General features: G+C 39.3%; 1 protein-coding gene across 1 annotated transcript in view; it reads left to right on the top strand.

The window, feature by feature from the left end:
• Positions 1-22050, top strand: part of LOC124789869 (mucin-5AC-like) — a 58008-nt gene extending 35958 nt beyond the window's left edge. The window contains exons 4-5 of the mRNA XM_047257381.1: positions 14188-14303; positions 21567-22050. Coding sequence (XP_047113337.1) covers positions 14188-14303; positions 21567-21653 — 203 coding nt within the window. The 3' untranslated portion in view covers positions 21654-22050. The remainder of the gene's footprint in view (positions 1-14187; positions 14304-21566) is intronic.
• Positions 22051-22265: the final 215 nt, after the last annotated feature.

Below are 22265 nucleotides of genomic sequence, written 5' to 3'. Positions count from 1 at the left end.
TCATTCGAAGTTGGAAAAATCATTCTAAATTGCCAAAATGCATTTTAACAAAATCGAAGGACTTGTTTCGTATCCAGTTCGTCTAAAAACTATAGTACTGGGAATACAATGGCGACCCTGAGCCATTTTTCGCGGCTCCTACGTTTGCGTCATGAGAGTCCACACTTGTAGTCTAGGTCTGCATCATGAGGGACCATATTTCGGACCATCATGATGCAGACTAAGACGACGAGTGTTTACTTGCATGATGCAAATCTAAACGACGACTCTAGACCCTCATAACACAGACCTAAACGACGAGTCTGAATCCTCATGACGCAGATATAGACGCTGTGGAGAGTGGCTCAGTTTCCATTATATTCCTACTACAATACATTCATGGAAAAAGACGCTCTTCATTTTAGGAGTATTTGTAATGTCTAGGTCTTCAGCATCTTGACTCTGCATGTGGGATTCCCCTTAATATAGAAATACAAGAATAAAATTACATTTTGCAATGTGTGTGGAACTCAACAAAATAAATTGTAATTTAAACTCATAATGTGTATTGCCTTACTCCACAAATGAATATTTTATTTTGCAGAACACTTTTCAACATAAAATCTTTACAAATTTTCCTTCAGTTCCCCTGAAAGTATTATTTAGGCCAAACCAGATACTCCTAAAAATATTTGGCTACTTTTGCAAACCCAAGTAACAGAAAATGGTTTACAAACAATAATTAATGTCACTTGGAAGGATTGAAATCAAAAAGTTTAGTCTAAAATAAAAATGAACTGTATGCATTACAAAATTTCTATCTCAGAAATTGACGCCCAGAAAGCACAAGAAAGAAATCTGCACTCTTAATTAGTAAATTTGCGCTCAAACTCATAGTTTCCCGTTCAATGTTCTACTGTATTTTCAATGTGTCTGCTGATTAGTGTTTGAATTAATTATGACGAGATCGTTAAGTCTGTCTGCATTAAGACGTGATCGTTTTTCGCTAATTAAGTTTCCAGCGCAACTAAAAATTCTCTCACTAGACGCACTAGTGGCTGGTATATTTAATATTTTTCTTGCCACACACGCAAGTCGAGGAAGTCGTTGGGAGTTATTTTTCCACCACTGTAGAATATCTCCCTCGTCCACACAGTGTTCTTGCAAGTATCTGCTGACTTCATCATGTAGGAGAGGAGGCTCTTCTGCCCAGTCCTCAAATTTCGCCATTTTGTATGGCCCTGGATTTGTTTCTTGGTTGCTGTGATTGGGCACTTGTACTGAAACTGTACAGGTTCCAATTAATATTTGCCGAATAATGTGAAGATCGTACTACACATAGTTGAAATTATAATAGGTTTTAGATGATGCTATCATTTATCGTCCTGTAAAGTCACCAGAAGATCGAAACTAACTGCAGGACGATTTAAATAAGGTATATATTTTTGGTGTGAAAATTAGCACTTGGCAATAAATAATGACAAGAGCGAGGTTATCCCTGCGTGTACTAAACTAAGTCCGTTAAACTTGGTTTACAAGATCAACCAGTCAAATCTAAAGGCTGTAGATTCTACTTAATACCTCTGATTACAATTACGACCTACTTAAATAGGAATGGACACACAAAAAATGCTGTAGGCATTTTAATGACAAAACACTCTTTTGGAGCATTGCTACGAAGTTGGAGAGCCTTACTATTGACGGAAGATGTCGAAAGAGTCTAAATAAGGGCAGCTGGTTTGGTATTATCGTAAAACAGGGGAAAGAGTGTCACGGAAATTACACAAGAGTTGGGGTGGTAATCATTTCAACAATGGCGTTTTTTGATGTGGCGCGATCTATATATGAAATTTCGATCACCAACTTACACCTCCGAATTCGAAGAGATATTGTTGAGTCCCATATACATTGGAAGAAATGATCATCAGAATAAAATACAAAAAAACAGCGCTCAGACGGAGAGCTGTAGGTGTTCTATCCCGCGCGAAATTCGAGAAAAGGAGACAAATAAGTTGAAAGTGGTTCGATGAACCCTCAACTAAGCACTTGCGTGTGTCTTGCAGACTAACCATGTACATGTAGATGAAGAATATATGCATTATCTTAGGAGCTTACCTTCAGCACACATCTGTCGTGCTGCTTGGTAAACTTCAATTTTTTCATCCTCGGTTAACTTTCTTAATGTGCGGTAGTTAGCCACCATAAACGTTGCAATTTTATGCAACATACTAACGCACATTTTTTGCTCTAGGAAGGCATCAGCGGCTTGTTTCAAAGGTTTCATGTCCTGAAAATACATTTTCTCAACATACATATTTCACAAGTGGTTCTATAATATTCAGATGGAATAAAATTACAAACCTCTTCATCGTTATCCCGTACGGTACAGTGAGTTTTTAAGGCATAAAACCACGGTAGAACTAAATGTAGGGTTGGGTCCTTGTCACTCTCTAGATCAACTGTGGCTTCTTTAAACGGCTTAAGAAATTCTATAAGCTGGCCAGTTATATGGTGGTCATAACCCAGCATCTTATCAGAGGCACCTTCATTATGTAAAACAGCCTTCACTGAATCAATCTGAGAATGAACTGATACAAGCATGTCAAAATAACTATTCCAACGATTTGAAACCCACTGCTTTAAAGGTGAGTTCAGTCTCACACAGAGACCTCTTCTCTTGAAGTACGAAACCGTAGCCCGCACTGTATTAAGAATGGCTAATATATTTGGAACATTTTCTTTCAAAAACTGTTCGCTCAGAACATGTTTCAAGACTGTGTTTATACTATGAGCCATGCATGGAAGACGCTGATATACTTCAAGAGCTTTGACAATGTTACTGCCCTGGTCTGTGACAAACGTAATTTTGGCAATGTCGTCACGAGAAACACCCATAGTTTCTAAGCCATCTTCCAACTCGTTTCGAATATTCGAGCCAGTTTTTGGGCAGTCAGGAAACGCAGAGCACATTAGTACATATTTGTTCAAACGCCAGTCTGAATTTATGTAATGCATTGTCACGGACATGTAATGTACCCCTTTGTAATTGTCTGTCCATAGATCAATTGTACTGACACATATACCAGAACGAATCGCATACACTATATCTGGGAGCATTTTGCTGCGCATTTTATCAGCTAAGGTTTGAACTTTCCTAGCTACTGTCACTCGGGAAGGCATAACATTTTTAATATCAACTGAGCCATATTTTTTACCTGTGTTGATCAGTGTCTGCCCTAAATTAAGAAATCCTCCTCCCTCTATACTGCTAAATGGTCTCAGGTCCTTAGCACACATTTCGACGCACTTTTCGGCCACTAAATCTTTGTCCTCTTTCAAGATATTTACGGAGTGAGGGAACTGCTTGTCAAATATGCACACAGGTCGTAACATACTCGAGGTTCCCGAATAAGTACTTAAAGAGCTTTTTACATAGTTTGCATTGAGACACACCTACCGATTTATTTGAAGCGGCCTCATAAACACACGAAAACTTTTCCCATGCGGCATTTGTGCTCTGTTTCGTTACCAGCATGTATTCGCCAGTTGTCAATTTTTTTTCAATCTCACTAAAGTTCGACCTATTCATTGTGCTGCCTCCACCGTTGCGATAAATGAACTGCAGGCTAACTACCTGGCTACTCTAGTCACGGTAGCTTGACAGCGCAACCTGTTGTCAGGCGCAGCAAGCTGAGCGGGTCCCGTGAAGCTTGGCAGGCTTGCGGGAACCCAGGTAGCCCGGGCTTGCGGGAGCCCGTATCGCCCGCATTGCCCACTATGCCTCAGTACACGCGCACTCTTGTGTTTACATCGTGGCAGGCTGACTTGCATGAATGGTTGCAGAGGTGCTAGGGGCAAGCAGGCTGCAAGGGGAATTTGTACACCTCTGGCTGAGACCTCCCGCATCCTCCATCGACGTGGATCTGCACTTCCTTTCACTCCAGCTGTTGGACGAGGTCACCCTCCTGGGTGCATTTTCCTCCATCCTCTGTGCAGTATTGCTTTCTGCGCTGTCAACGATAATGTACTTCTTAGCTTGTTTGCACGTGATGTCCAGCACGGTAGCCAGTCTGTTGTGGTGGGGCTGCCATGTACGCTGTTGGTTGTAGCACCCTGACCACACAGGGCTCTCTCAGCTGATGCTGCGCTGTTAACTCCCCACGTATGCCAAGGAGTAGATGCCCATCACCCTGGGGCCAGGGTTCTTTTGCTGCGGCCGGGTGGTGCCTGTGGGGAGGTCCCTTGGTCGGAGTGGGTGGCGTCAGGATGGATGACATGCCATGAAGTGTAGAACGTCATCTCTTGCTGGTGGTCAAACACCAGCAGTCTCTTAAGTGATTGAGGTCTAACTTCAATGCTAAGAAATACGACCCCAAAGCTCTGTGCCTGCATTCACCAGCTTATAGAACGACAGAAACGAGACGGCTGGGAGAGGTATGTGTCAACCATTGGGTGACATACGTCACCTTCTCAAGTCTTTATGAAGATCAGACGTCTTTTTGGGCACCAGACCCCAACAGGTGTCTCTGGCGTTAACATCAGTGGTGTGTTATCTACCAACACAAATGCGATTGCCGAGTACTTTGCTGAGCACTTTGACTATGCTCGAGACTCTGCATTGGAGAACTAGCCCCCCCCCCCCCCCCCCTCCTCCCCCAAGCCTTTCGCACCCTCAAACGGCGGATGGAAAGTGAAGTCATCTCGTTCACTACACGCCACAGTGAACCCTTAACACCCCATTTACAGAGTGGGAGCTCCTCAGCACCCTTGCACATTGCCCCTACACAGCTCCTGGGCTGGATCAGATCCACAATCAGATGATTAAACATCTCTCATTTTGACTACAAGCGACATCTCCTCGTCGTCTTCAACCGGATCTGGTGCAGTGGCGTCTTTCCATTGCAATGGCGGAGAGCACCATCATTCCAGTGCTCGAACCCGGTCGAAACCCGCTTTACGTGGATAGCTATTGGACCATCAGTCTCACCAACTTTCTTTGTTAGCTGCGGGAACATATGGTGTGTTGGCAGTTGTGTTGGTTCCTGGAGTCGTGTGGCCTACTGGCTCCGTGTCAGGGTGGCTTCTGCCGGGGTTGCTCTATCACTGATAATCTTGTATCCCTCGAGTCTGCCATCCAAATAGCCTTTTCCAGACGTCAGCATCTGTTTGCTGTCTGTTTTGACTTACATAAAGCATACGACACGACTGGACGACATCATATCCTTGCCACATTCTATGAGTGGGTATGCGATCCCTCAACACCCTCCGTGTTCTGAGTGATACCTCCTGGGTAGAGGACCGAGTGGTCTGCCTGTGCCTATATCGTGCCTTAGTACACTCAAAACTGGACTATGGAAGCATAGTTTACTTCTCTGCACGGCTGTCTATTCTTCGGCATCTCGACTCTGTCCACCACCGTGTATTGCGTTTACCGTCTGGAGCTTTTTATACCAGCCTGTGGAGGGCCTTTACGCTGAGACTGCTGAACCTCCACTGTCCAATCAGTGAGCTGTCCTGAGTCCTTACGCTAGTCATCTGTCTTCTATGCCTGCCCATCTGACCCATGCCCTTTTTTTCGACACCTCCTTGGATTTAGGGTATGCAGGCCACCCTTCCTCTCTATTACCACTCGGAGTCTGCTTCCGTCAACTGTTACATTCTCTTTGCTTCCACATTCCTAAAACTTTCTTGACAAATGGTGGTATGGCACCACCTTGGCTTCATCCCTGTACCTGCCTTCTCCATTTCTCCATCCATGCCCTTTGTCAGCTTCCCAAGGATAGTACACCCCCCCCTTCCCCCTCCCCCCCCCCCTGCCCCCGCCCACCATTAGTTTGTCGGGCATTTGCTGCTCTATGCGCACAAATGGAGGGTGCCACATTTATTTACACTGATGACTCAAAGACCACATTTGGTGTTGGGAGTGCCTATATTGTTGGTGACATCCCTAATATATTTTGGCTTCCCAACCAGTGTTTGGTTTTTACTGCAGAGCTTTATGCTGTTCTCCAGGCTGTCCTATACATGCGTCGCCATAAGCAACTACAGTATATTATATGCTCGGATTCGCTCAGCTCTCTTACCAACCTCCAAGTTCTTTATCCCATCCACCCTCTGGTCCACTGGATTCAGGACAGCCTCCACTTGCTCCGAGTCTCTGTGGCATTCCTTTGGATCCTAGGGCACGTCGGTGTCTGCGGAAATGAGGCAGTGTTATAGTGGCCAAGGCTGCAGTCTCGGCCCACTGTTAGCATGGTTCCCTTTGCTGATCTACAGACTGTTTTATGCAGTTGAGTGTTTTACGCTGTCGTGAGCATTTTATGCTGTCGTGTTATTCTTTTATGACACACAAATTGGTCTACACTTCCCGATAATAAATTTCAGGGTGTGAAACCTCTTCCTCCTGTCCTCGTTGTCGAAAGGAGGTAATTTTAACTATTATTTATTACTTATTTTAATCCGCTACGTGCCGGTTTACATTTGTTGCCCAATATATCTTCCCTCTCAGCAGATGACATGCACTCAGCCAATTACCTCCTTGAGATGACATCAGTCATTTGAAGCTTCTTTTTGGGGGATACAACCCCCCCCCCCCCTTTAATAGTAGTTTTCTAAGGTTTTCTTTCCGTTTTTAGTTTTCCTCCTCCTTGAGTTTCGCTCCCATTGCTGCCGATTTCACATTTGGTTCTTTTACCCTTCCCTAAGCTGCAGAATGGGCGCTTATGACCATAGCACCAAGCAGTTTAGCACCCTAAAACCATAACAAAAAAACGAAACAAAAATGAGTGAGGTCTTCAGGACCTGCTCCTAATTTTTATCCAAAACTTCCTGTCGCTCCGTACTTTCCATGTCCAAGTCAGTGCCTCCCGTAGTTCCCCCAATATTCAGGAAAATGGCATTCCACAGGGCTCCGTACTGAGTGTCTCTCTATTTTTAGTGGCTATTGACGGTCTAGCAGCAGCTGTAGGGCAGTCACTCTCACCTTCTCTGTATGCGGATGACTTCTGCATTTCGTACTGCTCCTCCAGGCTGAGTGGTGCCTACAGGGAGCCATTCACAAGGTGCTGTCGTGGGCTCTAGCCCACGGCTTCCAGTTTTCAGCCGCGAAGTCGTGTGTGTCATGCATTTCTGGCGGTCTCGCACCGTTCATCCAGACCCGGAACTTTACCTTAATGACAGTCCACTCACTGTAATGGAGACATATCGATTCTTACGACTGATTTTTGATGCCCGATTGTCTTGGCTGCCTCAGCTTTGTCAGGTTAAGCAGAAGTGCTGACAGCACCTCAATGCCCTCTGCTGCTTGAGCAACACCAACTGGGGTGCAGATCGCTCTATGCTGCTGCAGCTCTACAGAGCCTTGTTCAATCCCACCTTGACTATGGGAGTCGGGTATACAATTCAGCGGCACCCTCAGCATTGCGTTTACTCAACCCAGTGCACCACTGTGGCATACACATAGCAGCGGGAGCTTTTAGATAGTCCGGTGACCAGTGTCCTGGTGGAAGCCGGAGTCCCAACATTGAAGGTTAGGCATGCACAGCTGCTCACCAGTTACGTTGCATGTGTTTGTAGTTCTCCTGTGCATCCGAATTACCGTCTCCTTTTCCCAACTACAGCAGTTCATCACCCGCATCGACAGCCCGGGTCAGGACTTAAGATTGTGGTTCGTGTCCTGTCCCTTCTGTCTGAACTGGAGTCCTTCCCGCTATCACCTCTCCTTGAGTTTCATTCACGTACACCTGCCTGGTGTACACCTAGGCCGCAGATTCTTCTGGACCTTTCATCGGCCCTAAGGACTCCGTTAACCCTGCGGCTCTCTGCTATCACTTCCTTTCGATTCTCGACATGTACCGGGGCCCTGGCAAGTCATTTCTCTTGTGTAATGACTCCTTGAGCAGCCTACAAGCTATCGACCAGTGCTACCCTTGCCATCCTTTGGTAGCGTCCATTCAGGAGTCCATCTATGCCGTGGAACAGTGCTGTCATTCAGTGGTGTTTATGTGGACCTCAGGACGTGTCGGAATCCCTGGCAACGAACTTGCCGACAGGCTGGCCAAACTGGCTACGTGGAAGCCGCTTCTAGAGATGAGCACCTCCGAAACTGACCTGCATTTTGTCTTATGCCGCAGGTATTTTCGGCTTTGGAAGACTGAATGGCATAACAGTACACACAACAAACTATGTATCATTAAGGATACTACGAATGTGTGGAAGTCTTCCATGCGGTCCTCTCGCATTGGCCATACGTGGCTAATGCGTGGTTACTTCCTCCGTCGCGAGGACCCACCTCAGTGTCGCTGTGGCTCACAAGTGACGGTTGTCCACCTCTTGCTGGACTGCCCACTTTTAGCCACTCTGAGGCGCACTTTTAACAGGGTGTATATGATCCGGGACAACCGGGAGATCCGGGATAAACCCGGGAATGTTTTCATCTGGGAGAAAACTGGGAAAAACCTGGGATACTTTTAGAATTCCAGGAATTTTTCGTTGTTTTAGTTTTCAGTTAGATTTTTGTAATTTTGGCTGGTAAGAACCGATACTCTAACAAAGGATATTACTGTATCCCGCTACTGCAGAATAATACTTCAACAATACAACATAAACGAGAGAAAAAAACGAAAATAATTTAAATTGCAAAGTAAATGCGCCATATACAACAACACACAGTGCTCACGCAAGCATCTGCCAATTGAAAATGTGTCAAAGGCTTTAGGGAGACTATGCAGTGCTTCATAACAACAAATTGCCTCCAATCTACCAGGAAAAGGAAGGCGCCAAATTCATATTCTTGAGGAAAGAAACTTGTTTCACGAAGCGCCTAGCATTCAGCGCACATTTGTCTATCAATTTTTGAATATTTTTGAACACATTTTAAGTTGATTTCTGAATGAATCGTAAGTTGACTTACGAATCCATGCATAGTGTACGTGATGTCTCTGTCAGGAGAATCCTCATCGCATCTAGAAATAAACTTTCTGCAGACAAAAGGGGACGGTGCTATACGAGCTGAGGGAGTAAAGCCGAACGGATGAATGCCAATTGCTGTCTGATTGTGTTTGATTAGGTTTGAGAATGATCAGCATTGTTATAATTACTAGCGAAATCCATAGATTCAGACTACCAGAATGTAAATAAACGACTGACAGGAATAACAGGTGAGAAAGATTATGTAGTATCTTCTCGGTGCATCCAAGAAAATGAAATTTTGACAGAAAATTTTTGGCCTGATCGCTACACTAGTAAGGACCAGTAGTACAGTCCCCGGCTAGCAGCTGCGTAAGTTCTATTCTGGAAGTAACGCGGAAAAAGTGTTGTTCAAACATGTAATAACGCCTAACTGGAAAATAATCACGGGATAACTAAACCTATGATTCTGGCAGGGTTAGTGGTTAGTGAAGTTAATCAGCGAACAGAATTGGTGATGACAAGATTGTTTGTTAGGTGATGACAAGATTGTTTGTTAGAACGAGGAAGGAGAAGAAACGTGGACATCACACAAATTATGGAAGAATAAGAAGATTCCAAATTTATATAATAATTTCGTAATATTACTATTCAATCTCGTGCTTGAGAAGCTGATGCATATGAATGAAATGTGAAACTATTTCCTAACATAAAGCTTTCTGCTTCTAGTAGGCCTAATAGGCATTTGATATTTGTACTTCGTGGATTATATTCTGCCATGTTATAAAAATGGCCATTTGTGCCAAAACAATCTCGTTTATTTGGTGTGTTACAAAATTGCTGCCATATTAGAAAGGCCTATTTTGTTTTATCTAGCAGACAGTGACAAAATAGACGTAATCAGATCGAGAAACCATACCAGTCTTGGGTATTGTTTGTATTAACAGCTTTTTCAGTATTAGATAACGACATTTCGATTTTTCATGTAGCAAAACATTTGACGAACTTTGACGAGGTAATAGATTCTTTCGCAGAAAGGAAAGCATGCCATGTTAAGCTGTAGCAAGATTAGAGAGAAATAAAAATGCTAGTAGCTAAGGTTTGAAGAAATGTGTAATTTCTTACTTAACTCTTGTCAGTATTGGTTTTATACATCCTATATTTAATTTTATGTCACACAAAACACCAGGTTATTAACTAATAGGCAATAAAGAGTTCAGATTTTCTGAAGAGTTCTTGTTCTCTTGATTACAAATAATCCCATCAGCTATTAAATAGTTTGGACGTGTAGTAGAAAAATGCTTTATGAAGAGTCGTGGCACTGCACTTTGGCATACTTAAGATCAAATAATATGTCTTTCATTTCCTCGAATACATATGTTTTATGTTTTAGACTTTTCAGAAAGATGTGCGCTACAAGATGAACATATTTTGAAAATTCGATTTTCTTTTAGCATTGACCCAGTTCGCAAATGTCATAGATCCGGGGCTGATGCACAGAGCAGTCTGAGTTATAGTGGGTAGTCTCCACGTGACCCGTGTTTACATTTAGTGATTTTTCTGTTTCCCCTTCATGTACTCTCATGTCAAATGAAAACAAACACATTCACATAATTACGGAAGACTGAAATACGTCATTTGTTTCAGATTTTATTTTATTTCCACCTTTCTGACATTCAAGCATTAATCGCCTTGTAGAACAATGAAGTTATTTTTGTCTGTTTGCTAAAAAAAATTGACTTTTGTTAACCTTTTCTGCAGAGGCAATCAATGTATTTGAAACAAAATGTTGAATTCCACAGTACTGGCTAGTTTCAACTGTTCGCTGCATTTCTAGTGCACATTTCCATTTTCTAGCACATATGGCATTATGCCATAATAAAGAACCAAACATGATGTAATACAGTACTGGTGCTCAAAGAAAATTTACATCCCGAAAACCACATTGAAAAGCTTAATATCAGGTCAAGGTCTACTTCATTGGGAATCTGGACATATGAATGTGCCCTTTAAGTATGCACTTTAAATGTGCACACTTTAATATGATTCACGAAATTTCAATGCTCTTTCAGTATCCTCTCATGTCTTGTTTCTTTTATGACATAATGTATGATCTTTCAATGTTTTACACATACGTACATACGGGCTTCCTACGTCATGATAACCACCCAAGAGCGGTGTCACCTGTTATCTGCGCTCTCTGTTAACTGCTGAAACGAACCTATTTCCAACACATCACGGGAAAATATTGTGAATGGTGGTTTGAAAATCGTTACTTTCAGAGTAAATATCCTTTTACATAAGTTGAACTATGTGCAAGAATGTAGCATGAATTTATTAAGTCACAGAGCATTTGACTCCCATTTAAAAATCAACTCTTCGATGACGAGCCATTTAGAAGAATTTCAAACCCTGAAGATCCGACATTTATGTCATTATTAAAAATTTTACTGGCACATTTGTGTGAAATATCTCAGTGTAACGCACAAAAGATCAACAGTATACGCTAAAGCTTAGCTTCTCTTGCAGCTTGAGAACAATATCATATGTGAAAGCTTTTCTTTTCTTGTAGCAACACTATGTATATTAATTTAAACTATTAAATTTCCCCTGTTTGTGTGTTCGTGCTACTTACCAGTGATGTTGCTGTTGGCTGACTACATCGCGTGTCCTATGCTCTGAATTTCCGCTCTCGTCGGCTGGCGAGATCACGTGACATGAGCTACAAACAGCTTACAAAAGCGCATCGAAATCTTGATTTCAATGATTCGGAAAGTAACATGCTGTGTTTGGTGGAATTCCAATGTATACTTACGTAATACGAAAATACACAGTGTACATGTTGCTGCACATAAAAGATATTTCCAAAACCTATCTTTTTCCCTGAGTTTCATTTTCTGAAGTGCCGGGAAATTGTACGCCCGTTTATAAAACCATAACCATTCAAAGGATTGATAAGGGAAAATATACTGTCACCTGGGAGAAAGTGTATTTTTAACCGGGAAATCCAGGAATTTTTTTTCCTTGTCCACGTATACACCCCGTTTAACGTTCTCAGCACCCTGTCTTTGTTATTGGGTGACAGTGCCTCAGCAGCAGCTTTAGTTTTATGTTTTATTAGTGAGGGTGGGTTTTATCATTTGATCTAAGTTTTAGCACATGTCCTTTGTCCTCTGTCCCTAAAAGCACTAGGGTGGAGATTTTAATGTTCACCCTCTCTCCACCCTCTCTCCACCCTCTCTCCACCCTCTCTCCACCCTCTCTCCACCCTCTCTCCACCCTCTCTCCACCCTCTCTCCACCCTCTCTCCACCCTCTCTCCACCCTCTCTCCACCCTCTCTCCACCCTCTCTCCACCCTCTCTCCACCCTCTCTCCACCCTCTCTCCACCCTCTCTCCACCCTCTCTCCACCCTCTCTCCACACTCTGTCCACACTCTGTCCACACTCTGTCCACACTCTGTCCACACTCTGTCCACACTCATCATACAGGATGCATTCTGTGAAAAGTTTATTAATTATATATTTACTGCACAGGATATGGATGTGGATAATTTTGTAATTAAATACACCTGTGTTACCTAAATTTCCTTGAATTATGATTCTGGGTCATTCCGTGAGTGTACTCTTGGCAAACCACCATGTAAGGAATAATTTTCGAACGTACAGTGACCAGTTAAAATTGGGTTTTAGTGACGTCCTGTAGTATAAATTGTAATGAAAATGAAGCGTATGCGGATTATGTATCATCACTGGCACCAGTGTAATACCTGGTTGCAGTTGTCGCTATTACATCATTTACATCTGTTTGATTCTTTTTCTTCTGTGAGTCAGCTGCCGTCCTGGCAAATGAATTATATTTTAGTTGCACATTGAATAGTTGATGTAGTTAGTTTTAACTTGGTGTGTTGCCTGTTCTCTCTTGTCTCTAGGTTTCTGACTGACATTTATGTAATGATTTTTCTGGTGCTCCACCACCAATGAGAAATGAATCTTTGACATTTCTTGCCATTGGTGCTGGTGAAATGTCTCTAAAGTCATTTAATAAGTGCCAGGTGAAGATCCCAAGGCAAAAGCCAACAGACAAAATGTTCAACAACTGGCCATAAAAACCTGAACAGTTTTTTTGTTTTATATGGTTTGCTCTTGGTTAGCCTGGGTGGTACATGAGTCAGTCAAAGCTGAGTATTTCCAGTAACTTCAGATTTCAGTGGTTTTAACATATTATTGATATTACATACTTTCAAGATTGTTTCAAATTATGTTATACTAGCCATGAAAACAGTCATGTGATTAGTTATAAGAGCTGTTAGCTTAGCAGATAATAAATGTGATCAAGCAGTTTAAAATCTATCCATAAAGACCAGTTTAGTTAATACTTGATGCCCTGAGTAACACTGTAAAATTGGTCTAATCAGAGCTACCCTCAGGTTTGCAAGAAAATGGGTGGGGGGGGGGGCAGAACAATGACATCATTTCTTTTCACAAATATGGTAATTTACATCTTTAAACAGCTATTTCATCCTTAAAGAAATTACAAATATGTTCAGTGCAAACCAGTCACTACATGTTTTCCAATTGTGGTTTCACATTCGGCACATTGACAGCTGGCTCAGCACCCCACAAGGGATGCTAAAAGTTTTTCTCTCTTACAACCATCTTTAGTAAGTTGCTTTGCACATGAGACCACATACAATGTTGGTGTACATAAGTATTTTCTATTCCATATTGTTTAAATCCTTAGACTTCCTACATCAGTTCAGTGAAAAACCAGTCCAAAGTTACAAATTTAACTTTTTTTTTTTAATTCACTAAATGACTAGTTTGAGCAATGAAAGATTTAGACTGAAGAGAAGTTGCTGTTCGCGTAGGGATTGCACATGCCACACTGTTTGACAGTGTGTACAAAGGAGTCTGCTTAATAACTTTGTTACTCTAGACAGTACCTAATTTAGAAAGCACAGAGATGCAGCATAATGTATTTCTCAAAATGACATGGCACTAAAGGGCACATTGGGAGACCAGAAAAAGTGGGAAATTGGTCTTAAGTAGCATATAGTTCCTTTTTTTTATGCGACATTTCTTCCACTTTTTTTCATTATGTAAAATAACCTGGCACAGTGCACTTTACTAAAGATTCTCCCCCCCCCCTCACCCCCCCCCCCCCCCCCCACTTCACTTTTTGGAAAAGAGCAAATTGAAGCTGTGGTGTGTTTCGTTAAGTGTTGGTTTCACTACATATCTCCCCGTGCCCTTCTTGTCTTAACTTGCCACATCATTCATATAGTTTCTTTCTGTTGCAGTGACTAGTTGTCGTGGTGGATGGAGCTATGTGGGCACTGAACTGGAGGAAGAGCATGGTAAGGAACCTAAGAGGTCCTCAGAAAATTCGTATGATGAAGAGCTCAAAAGAGGAAGGGTAAGTTTGTTTGCTGATAAATTTCGTAGTTTTCAGTGACTGAAAAGTTTCTGATAATGCTCAGTAAGGGTTGGAATCGGTACATTAATTTAGACGGGTTGATACATGTGGGTCAATCCATATGAAGTGGTCCAGTGATGGTTGCTTGACCATTTTTAAAATATTTTAATTTTTTTGTATGTGATTGTCCTATATTTGAGAAGTTCAAAACAGTTTTTTAAAATAATTTATCTTGCACCTTTACTGGATGGTGGCCATTTTTATTTGTAGACGTGTGACTATTTTTCAGTCTGTAGACATTAGTGAAAATTTGAATATTTTCTGCACTGGGTTAGGTTACAACATTGCAATTGACATGATTGTTTTTAGAAAAGTGTCCTGTACAACATTGCCTACTATACAAAATACCCTAAATTAAAAAATAACCAGTCAAAATGACATCCAAAGTTTGGTATCCAAATGTTCAAAAATCCACTTTTTAGGCCCAAAAATAACAAACAAGGAGTGATTTATGAGAGTGTTTTTTTTCCTGTAGTTAGATGTCATACACTACTAGCCTTATATAGAGCAAGAACACTTACAAATGTTTCATTAATTTTTTTATGAATTTTTGAAAATTGAAAATTTTCATTTTTTGTAAAGTTTGGGGTTATCTCAGGTGGGACTGAATATAAAAATGATTTTTGTACAGTTTGTACACCTATATGATAGCAATGTTATGTGAAAATTTCGACATTGACATCTGACTGTGAACAAAGACATGAATTTTTGAAAATGAGGAAATAATTCACATTACTTTACAACTGACCTTATGGCAGTTGCCTATTTAAATAGTTTATTGTTTCATTGTAAAAAATTTAATTGTGACATATATTTAGTTAGCACTATCACCCAATATTCATTTAGTTTATTTTTAATAATGCATTATTAAACAATAGGCACTTCCTCTTTTGTTCTATGGTAATAAAAATGCCCAATTACGTTTAGGTTTATTGTCAACAAAGAAGTAAATTATTGCTGGGTGTGGCATTTTAGAAGTACATTATTGTTGGGTGTGGCATTTTAGAAGTACATTATTGCTGGGTGTGGCATTGTTGTAGTCAGTCTGTTCTGAAACCTCTGTTAGAGTGGATGTACATACTTCGAGAGTGTAGAATGTGTTATGTACTTTGTTCTGTGTGGAATTTGTAATTAATTTTGAGAGATTAACTGGAATCCAATAACATGGATGAACAGTGCTCTTTTGGACAGATAGCAAGTGAAGTGTGTCAAAAAACAGTTTACGGTTTCAAAAAACTTGAAAAATGTCAATGATTTTGATGGAGTTAGACAAACTTTGTTTAAATTTCGAGTAAGTTCTTCTGTAACATCAGTGTGTGAGTATCATGAGAAGACATATATTCTGAAGTACAACCACATTTTTGGAAGAAAGTGCTGTGATCTGCTTAGAGTTCATAAAAAGCCTATATCTAAAGGTTGGAGGAAAATAAAAGTTGAACATTTGCCCTTGTTATGTGAGAGTGAAACAGCTTCCCAAGTGAAATGTAATGTGATTTCTGGAAATTCCCTGTGGCCAAATTGTTACTCAAAAATATTTGTTGTGCATCCAGAACCAGACTCGTGTAACCTTGTTAATGACATATATATTCCTAATGAGGAAGCTGTTAGCATATTGGGTTTTGCTTGTTCTAAGCTAGACATATTGCTTCGAAAATAATAAAATTTGTAAGCCAAAAATTGATTATTTTAGGATGCTCCTCAGAGACATTCACTGGACTGATGTTTACAGTGCTCATGGCATGAATGAAAAATATAACATTTTTGCTAATAAAGTGCTTACCTTATTCGAACACTGCTTTCCCCCAAAACTTACCAAGGTTAGAGCAAAGTGTACAAAGAAGCCATGGATTACTCAAGGAATAGGGGTATCTTGTAAAACAAAAAGAAAACTGTATCTGTCAATCCGAAACATTTCCAATGTTGATGCTATAGCACATTACAAGAAATACTGCAAAATATTAAAGACTGTAATATGGATGTCAAAGCAAATATATTACAAGGAAAAGATAGTCATATCAGATAACAAAATAAAGACAATATGGGATATAGTGAAGGAGGAGACCGGTAGAACCAGACATGAAGAGGAACAAATAGCATTAAGAGTAAATGATACATTGGTGACAGATGTGCATAGTGTTGCAAAACTTTTTAATAAACATTTTATAACTGTTACAGAAAAGATGGGGTTGTCAGGTTCGGTAGATGCTGCTATGGAATACCTCAGACAAGACATTTCAAGTAACTTCCATAATATGAATTTGACCCTCACTACCCCAACAGAAATAATGTCCATCATAAAATCTTTAAAATCAAAAACATCTAGTGGGTATGATGAAATATCAACAAAGTTAAGTAAAGAATGTGATTCTGCTCTAAGTAACATATTAAGCTATCTGTCTAAACAGTCGTTTATCAGTGGAATATTTCCTGAATGGCTGAAATATACTGAAGTTAAGCCACTGTTTAAGAAGGGAGATAAAGAAATAGCATCAAATTTCCGTCCAATTTCACTGTTGCCAGCATTCTCAAAAATTTTCTAAAAAGTAATGTTTGTCTTTATAACCATCTTATCTCAAATAACATACTGTCAAAGTCACAGTTTAGATTTCTAAAAGGTTCTGATATTGAGAAGGCTATCTACACTTACAGTGAAAATGTGCTTAATTCATTAGACAAAAAATTGCAGGCAACTGGTACATTTTGTGATCTGTCAAAGGCATTTGACTGTGTAAATCACAATATCCTTTTAAGTAAACTTGAATATTATAGTGTAACAGGAAATGCTGCAAAATGGTTCAAATCTTATATCTCTGGCAGGAAACAAAGGGTGTTATTAGGAAAGAGACATGTATCAAGCTATCAGGCATCATCCAACTGGGAACTAATTACATGTGGGGTCCCACAAGGTTCCATTTTGGGCCCTTACTTTTTCTTGTGTATATCAATGACCTTTCATCAGTAACATTACCAGATGCCAAGTTTGTTTTGTTAGCCGATGATACAAACATTGCAATAAATAGCAAATCAAGTGTAGTCTCAGAAAGATAAGCCAATAAAATATTTGTGGACATTGATCACTGGTTCCTAGCCAATTCTTTGTCACTAAACTTTGAAAAAACATACTACATGCAGTTCAGAACTTGTAAGAGGTGTCCCACGAGTATATGCCTAACATACGATGACAAGCAGATAGAAGAAGTGGACAGTGTTAAATTCTTGGAATTACAGCTTGATAATAAATTCACCTGGAAGGAGCACACCACAGAACTGCTGAAGCATCTTAACAAATCTCTATTTGCAATGCGAATTGTGTCAGACATAGGAGATATAAAAATGAAAAAGCTGGCATAATATCCTTACTTTCATTCCATAATGTCATATGGGATTATTTTTTGAGGTAATTCATCAAGCCAAGCTAAAGTTTTCTGGGCACAAAAACTTGCAGTAAGAGTTATATGTGGTGTGAACTCAAGGACATCCTGCAGAAGCCTGTTTAGGGAACTAGGGATACTAACTACTGCTTCCCAATATATTTATTTCTTAATGGAATTTGTCATTAAAAATATATCACTTTTTCAAACCAACAGCTCAATTCATGGCATCTATACTAGAAATAAGAATAATCTTCACAAGGATTTAAAGTCACTTGGTCTTGTACAAAAAGGTGTGCATTATACAGGAACACACATTTTCAATAACTTGCCAGCAGCCATAAAAAGCTTAACAACCAAGCAGTAATGTGTTCATTGTAAGTGTAAGTGTAAGTGTGTGTGTGTGTGTGTGTGTGTGTGTGTGTGTGTGTGTAAGTACAATCTAACTTCTGCACCATTTCTGTGCAGCAATGTGTTCATTGTAAATAAGTATTATAGTAGTTGTATTACATGTTTATTACCTTATAAATAAATAAAAAACTTTTTTATTTTAAATTCAGTGCACTAGTATTTGTAAAATGACTCATAGTGTTCATTAAAAAATGACGATCATTCCACTTGGGACCTGTAGAATGGTACATTAGCTTATTTGTTTTAGTTGTAAATATTTGTCATGTATTGTTGTTTTTCTGACATATTCCACATCCTGGAGGACCTCCTCACTACGGATCAATTGGAATGAAAGTAAATCTAATCTAAGTAGCAGAAAAAGAATAGCAGCTATTGAAAATAAGGTACAACAAATTTCAGACAAAATTAGGAGAAACTTCATGCTTTAATAATACAGCTGCCAACATTATTTCTAAAGAAGAAGAAAACCTACCACCAGCATCATCAGACACTGAATATTTGAGCTTAATAGAGAAATTAAAAATTAAATGTTCAGTAACATCTAAAGAGGAAAAAGTTAAATAAGTTTGCTCCCTGACTCACAATCAAGAGAAAAAATAGTTCATGAATTCAATATTTCTCATCGTTTGGTTAAACTAACCCATAAATTAGTGAAAGACCAAGGCATTCTTCCAGTTTTAGGAAAGAAGAAAGAAGTAGGTGTAAGTGAATAAGCAATTAAAAAGATCCAGCAGTTTTTTGAAGATGATGAAAACAGTAGAATGTGCCCAGGTTGCAAAGATAGCAAAAGAGTTGTTATAAATTGAGTTAAATTAACAAACCAGAAACAACTAGTGCTGTCAAATTTAAATGAACTTTATGTAGTGTTCAAAAATTCTCATCCTGAATGCAAAATTGGAAGGTAAAAATTTTGTGACCTCTACCCTAAGTGGTGTATTTTTGCTGGATCCTCAGGGACACACTCTGTATGTGTTTGTTTATATCAGCAAAATGTCAAACTGATGAATGTGGATGCAGAACTCGGTGATCTTAACTACAAAGAGTTACTAGATTTAATGGTCTGTGACACTGACAGTTATGACTGCATGATGAGTTTGTGTAATAAATGCCCTGGTAAAGAAACCTTTATTGAATTTTCACGAATATGATGAGGAAATGCCAGACAGTATTACCTTCAAACAGTGGGTCACAACTGACAGGGCAGAAATGATAACAGTGGTTAAATCTCAGGAAGAGTACTTGGAATCTTTAATTGATAACATAACAAAAACTCAAAAGTCACCACTATGTTTCTAAAATCCAAAGTAAGTTTTTGAAGGACAAAAAAGCACAACTTCATGAGACTGAATGCATAGTGCTAGCTGATTTTGCAGAAAATTTTACATTTGTGATTCAGGATGAAATACAGGGGTACCACTGGGTCAATGACCAGGCTAAAGTGCATCCATTTATTCTCTACTTTAAAAATGAGAAAGATGAAGTTTGCAGTTCTTCAGTTTGCATTCTAAGTGACTACTTGTAGCACACCACTTTGGCTGTACATGTGTTTCAAAAGTATGTAATAAATTACATAAACGAAAATTTTTCCCCAGGTTGAGAAACTGCTATACTTTTCGAGTGGAAGGTGGTAGTCAGTGTAAGAACAAAAAGAATTTTTCAGATCTGTGCAACCACAAAGTAGACTTTGGGTTGGAGGCTGAATGGCACTTTTTTGCATCATGCCCTGTTAAAAATGCATGTGATTTAGTAGGAGGTACAACAAAATGTGAAGTACGTAAAACCAGCCTACAAAGTCCAGCCACAGACCACATTCTCAGAGTACAGGACATGTATGTCTTTTGCAAGAATAATATTAAAGGCACTACCTCTTTTCTGATCAAGAAAGAAGAATTAGTTATGCATATGAAAACAACACTTCAAACCAGATTTGAAAACTGTTTAGCAATAAAAGGAACAAAGCATTTCCATAAATTCCTTGGCATTGCAGAAAAGTTAGTTTGATGCTATGTAACATCAGAAACTGAATTTTATGAGGATCATTTATTCAATAAAATTACATCTCTGTCTTTAACGTTGAATGGCATAGCAGCATGTGTGTATGATGGACAGCGGTGGCTTGCAGAGGTTGAAAGAATAAGTTTGGAAGACAATGATGTTTTTGTGCATTTTTACCACCGTGCTGGCCCAAGACCATCATTCAAGAAATATACTAGTGACAGTTTGGATACCAATGAAAAATGTTGTAAGGAAACTTTCAGTGAATTTGTTCTGTCAGATATCAATGTTGAAATTTTTGCAGTACATTATCATATAGGTGTACAAACTGTGCAGAAATCATATTTTTATATTCAGCCCCCCCCACCCCCCTCCCGAGATAACTAACCCCAAACTTAACAAAAATGAAAATTTTCAAATTTCAAAAATTCATAAAAATTAAGGAATCATTTATAAGTGTTCTTGCCCTATATGAGGCTAGTTGTGTATATCTAACTATAGGAAAACAATACTCTCATAAATCACTCCTTGTTTGTTATTTTTGGGCCTAAAAAGTGGATTTTTGAACATTTGGATACCAAACTTTGGATGTCAGTTTGACTGGTTATTTTTGAATTTAGGGTATTTTGTGTAGTAGACAATGTTGTAGAGGACATTTTTCTAAGTCATGTTAGTTGCAATGTTGTAACTTAACCCAGCGCAAAGATATTCATGTTTTTGCTAACATCTCTAAACTGAAACATTGCCCTGTGCTTACAAACAAAAATGGCCGCCATTCAGTAAAGGTGAAAGGTAAAAAATTTTTAAAAATCGTTTTGAACTTCACAATTATAGGGTACGCACATATAAAAAATTAAAATATTTAAAAATGGTCAAGCAACCAACTTAATTTTTATTGGACCACCTCATTTGGATTAGCCCATGTGTAAGGAAGAAATAAACATATGATTCATATCTGAGTAACAAATTAATGAGGGCATAGTTGCTTGAAAAAATGGAAACACTGCAAAGGTTAGTAGGGTTGCTGAAGAATAGATGTGGAATGGCATAAGAGGAGCTTCTTAATACTGAGGATCATAGGCCTGTGAGGTAGTTGAAAGGCAGTCAATTATGAGACATGAAATCACTAAACAGTTTGAGCAGTGTCAGGGGAAAATGTTTACTAACCTATGAACTTTACCATTATTACGACTCCTCCTGTAGTTATTCTTCCATCTGATCAACTAGTTTTTAAAAAAAATATCTGTTGTGTGTTTGGATCTGTCTCCCATAATCTGTTTCATGTACCCTTGAAGGACATGCAGTGGCACATTGTGGTTCTGAACTTTCATATTTCCTTTCTTCTATTTATGTTTCCTCCTCATTGTCTGTATTAAGATTTGAAACATTTTTTTAAACAGTGAATAACTAAATATTATGTTCACAGGTAAAGATGATGAAATCCAACAATAACAGCAGCTCACAGCACAATTTCCAACACAAGTCCAATTCATTCCAGCAGTTATCACAGTGAGAAGATTCGTTGGAATAACTCTGGTCACAGGTCTACTACCGCCCACACCATTCATATCCTCATCCATTAGGAAGTGTACTTTTGAGTTACAGTGGCCTAAGGACCTACTCTGCCCAGTTTATTTATTTGTAAATGTTATTTCTTGTAGGAGTAGTACAAGAAATAGCATGTTTACTCGTCTTGTGTTATGACAAGTGTTCCTGCCGTGGTATGTGTAGAGTTATGCTGCATTAAAAAACAAACCAGAATTATTATTTCCATTCTTTATGCTCTGCATGTATTTAATTCTGTTGATGTTAAATAACAGCCAAAGGCAATCTGTGTAAAAAAAATCTTTATCAGTGTGATACTAAGTATTTCAAAAATTGAATGGTTTCCCCAATGCCGAATTTGAATACTTCTCTGTATTTACATGTTTATACGTATTTGTGTGCATAAGTGTCTGGATCATTGCAGTATTATACTGAATTGTGATACCTGCAAAAGATGGCAATAAAATCAAATTACTAAAGTGGTTTCATTTCTATTGATTTCTATTGTGCAGACTATTAAAGATAAATGTGCAGCTGTTAAACAATTGTTACAAGAGGTTAAAACTGTAAAATGCGTCAT

The sequence above is a fragment of the Schistocerca piceifrons genome, chromosome 3, assembly GCF_021461385.2.
Source record: "Schistocerca piceifrons isolate TAMUIC-IGC-003096 chromosome 3, iqSchPice1.1, whole genome shotgun sequence".
Lineage (NCBI taxonomy): Eukaryota > Metazoa > Arthropoda > Insecta > Orthoptera > Acrididae > Schistocerca > Schistocerca piceifrons.
Note: the sequence above shows the minus strand (reverse complement) of the source record. Positions and strands in the feature narration are given on the sequence as shown.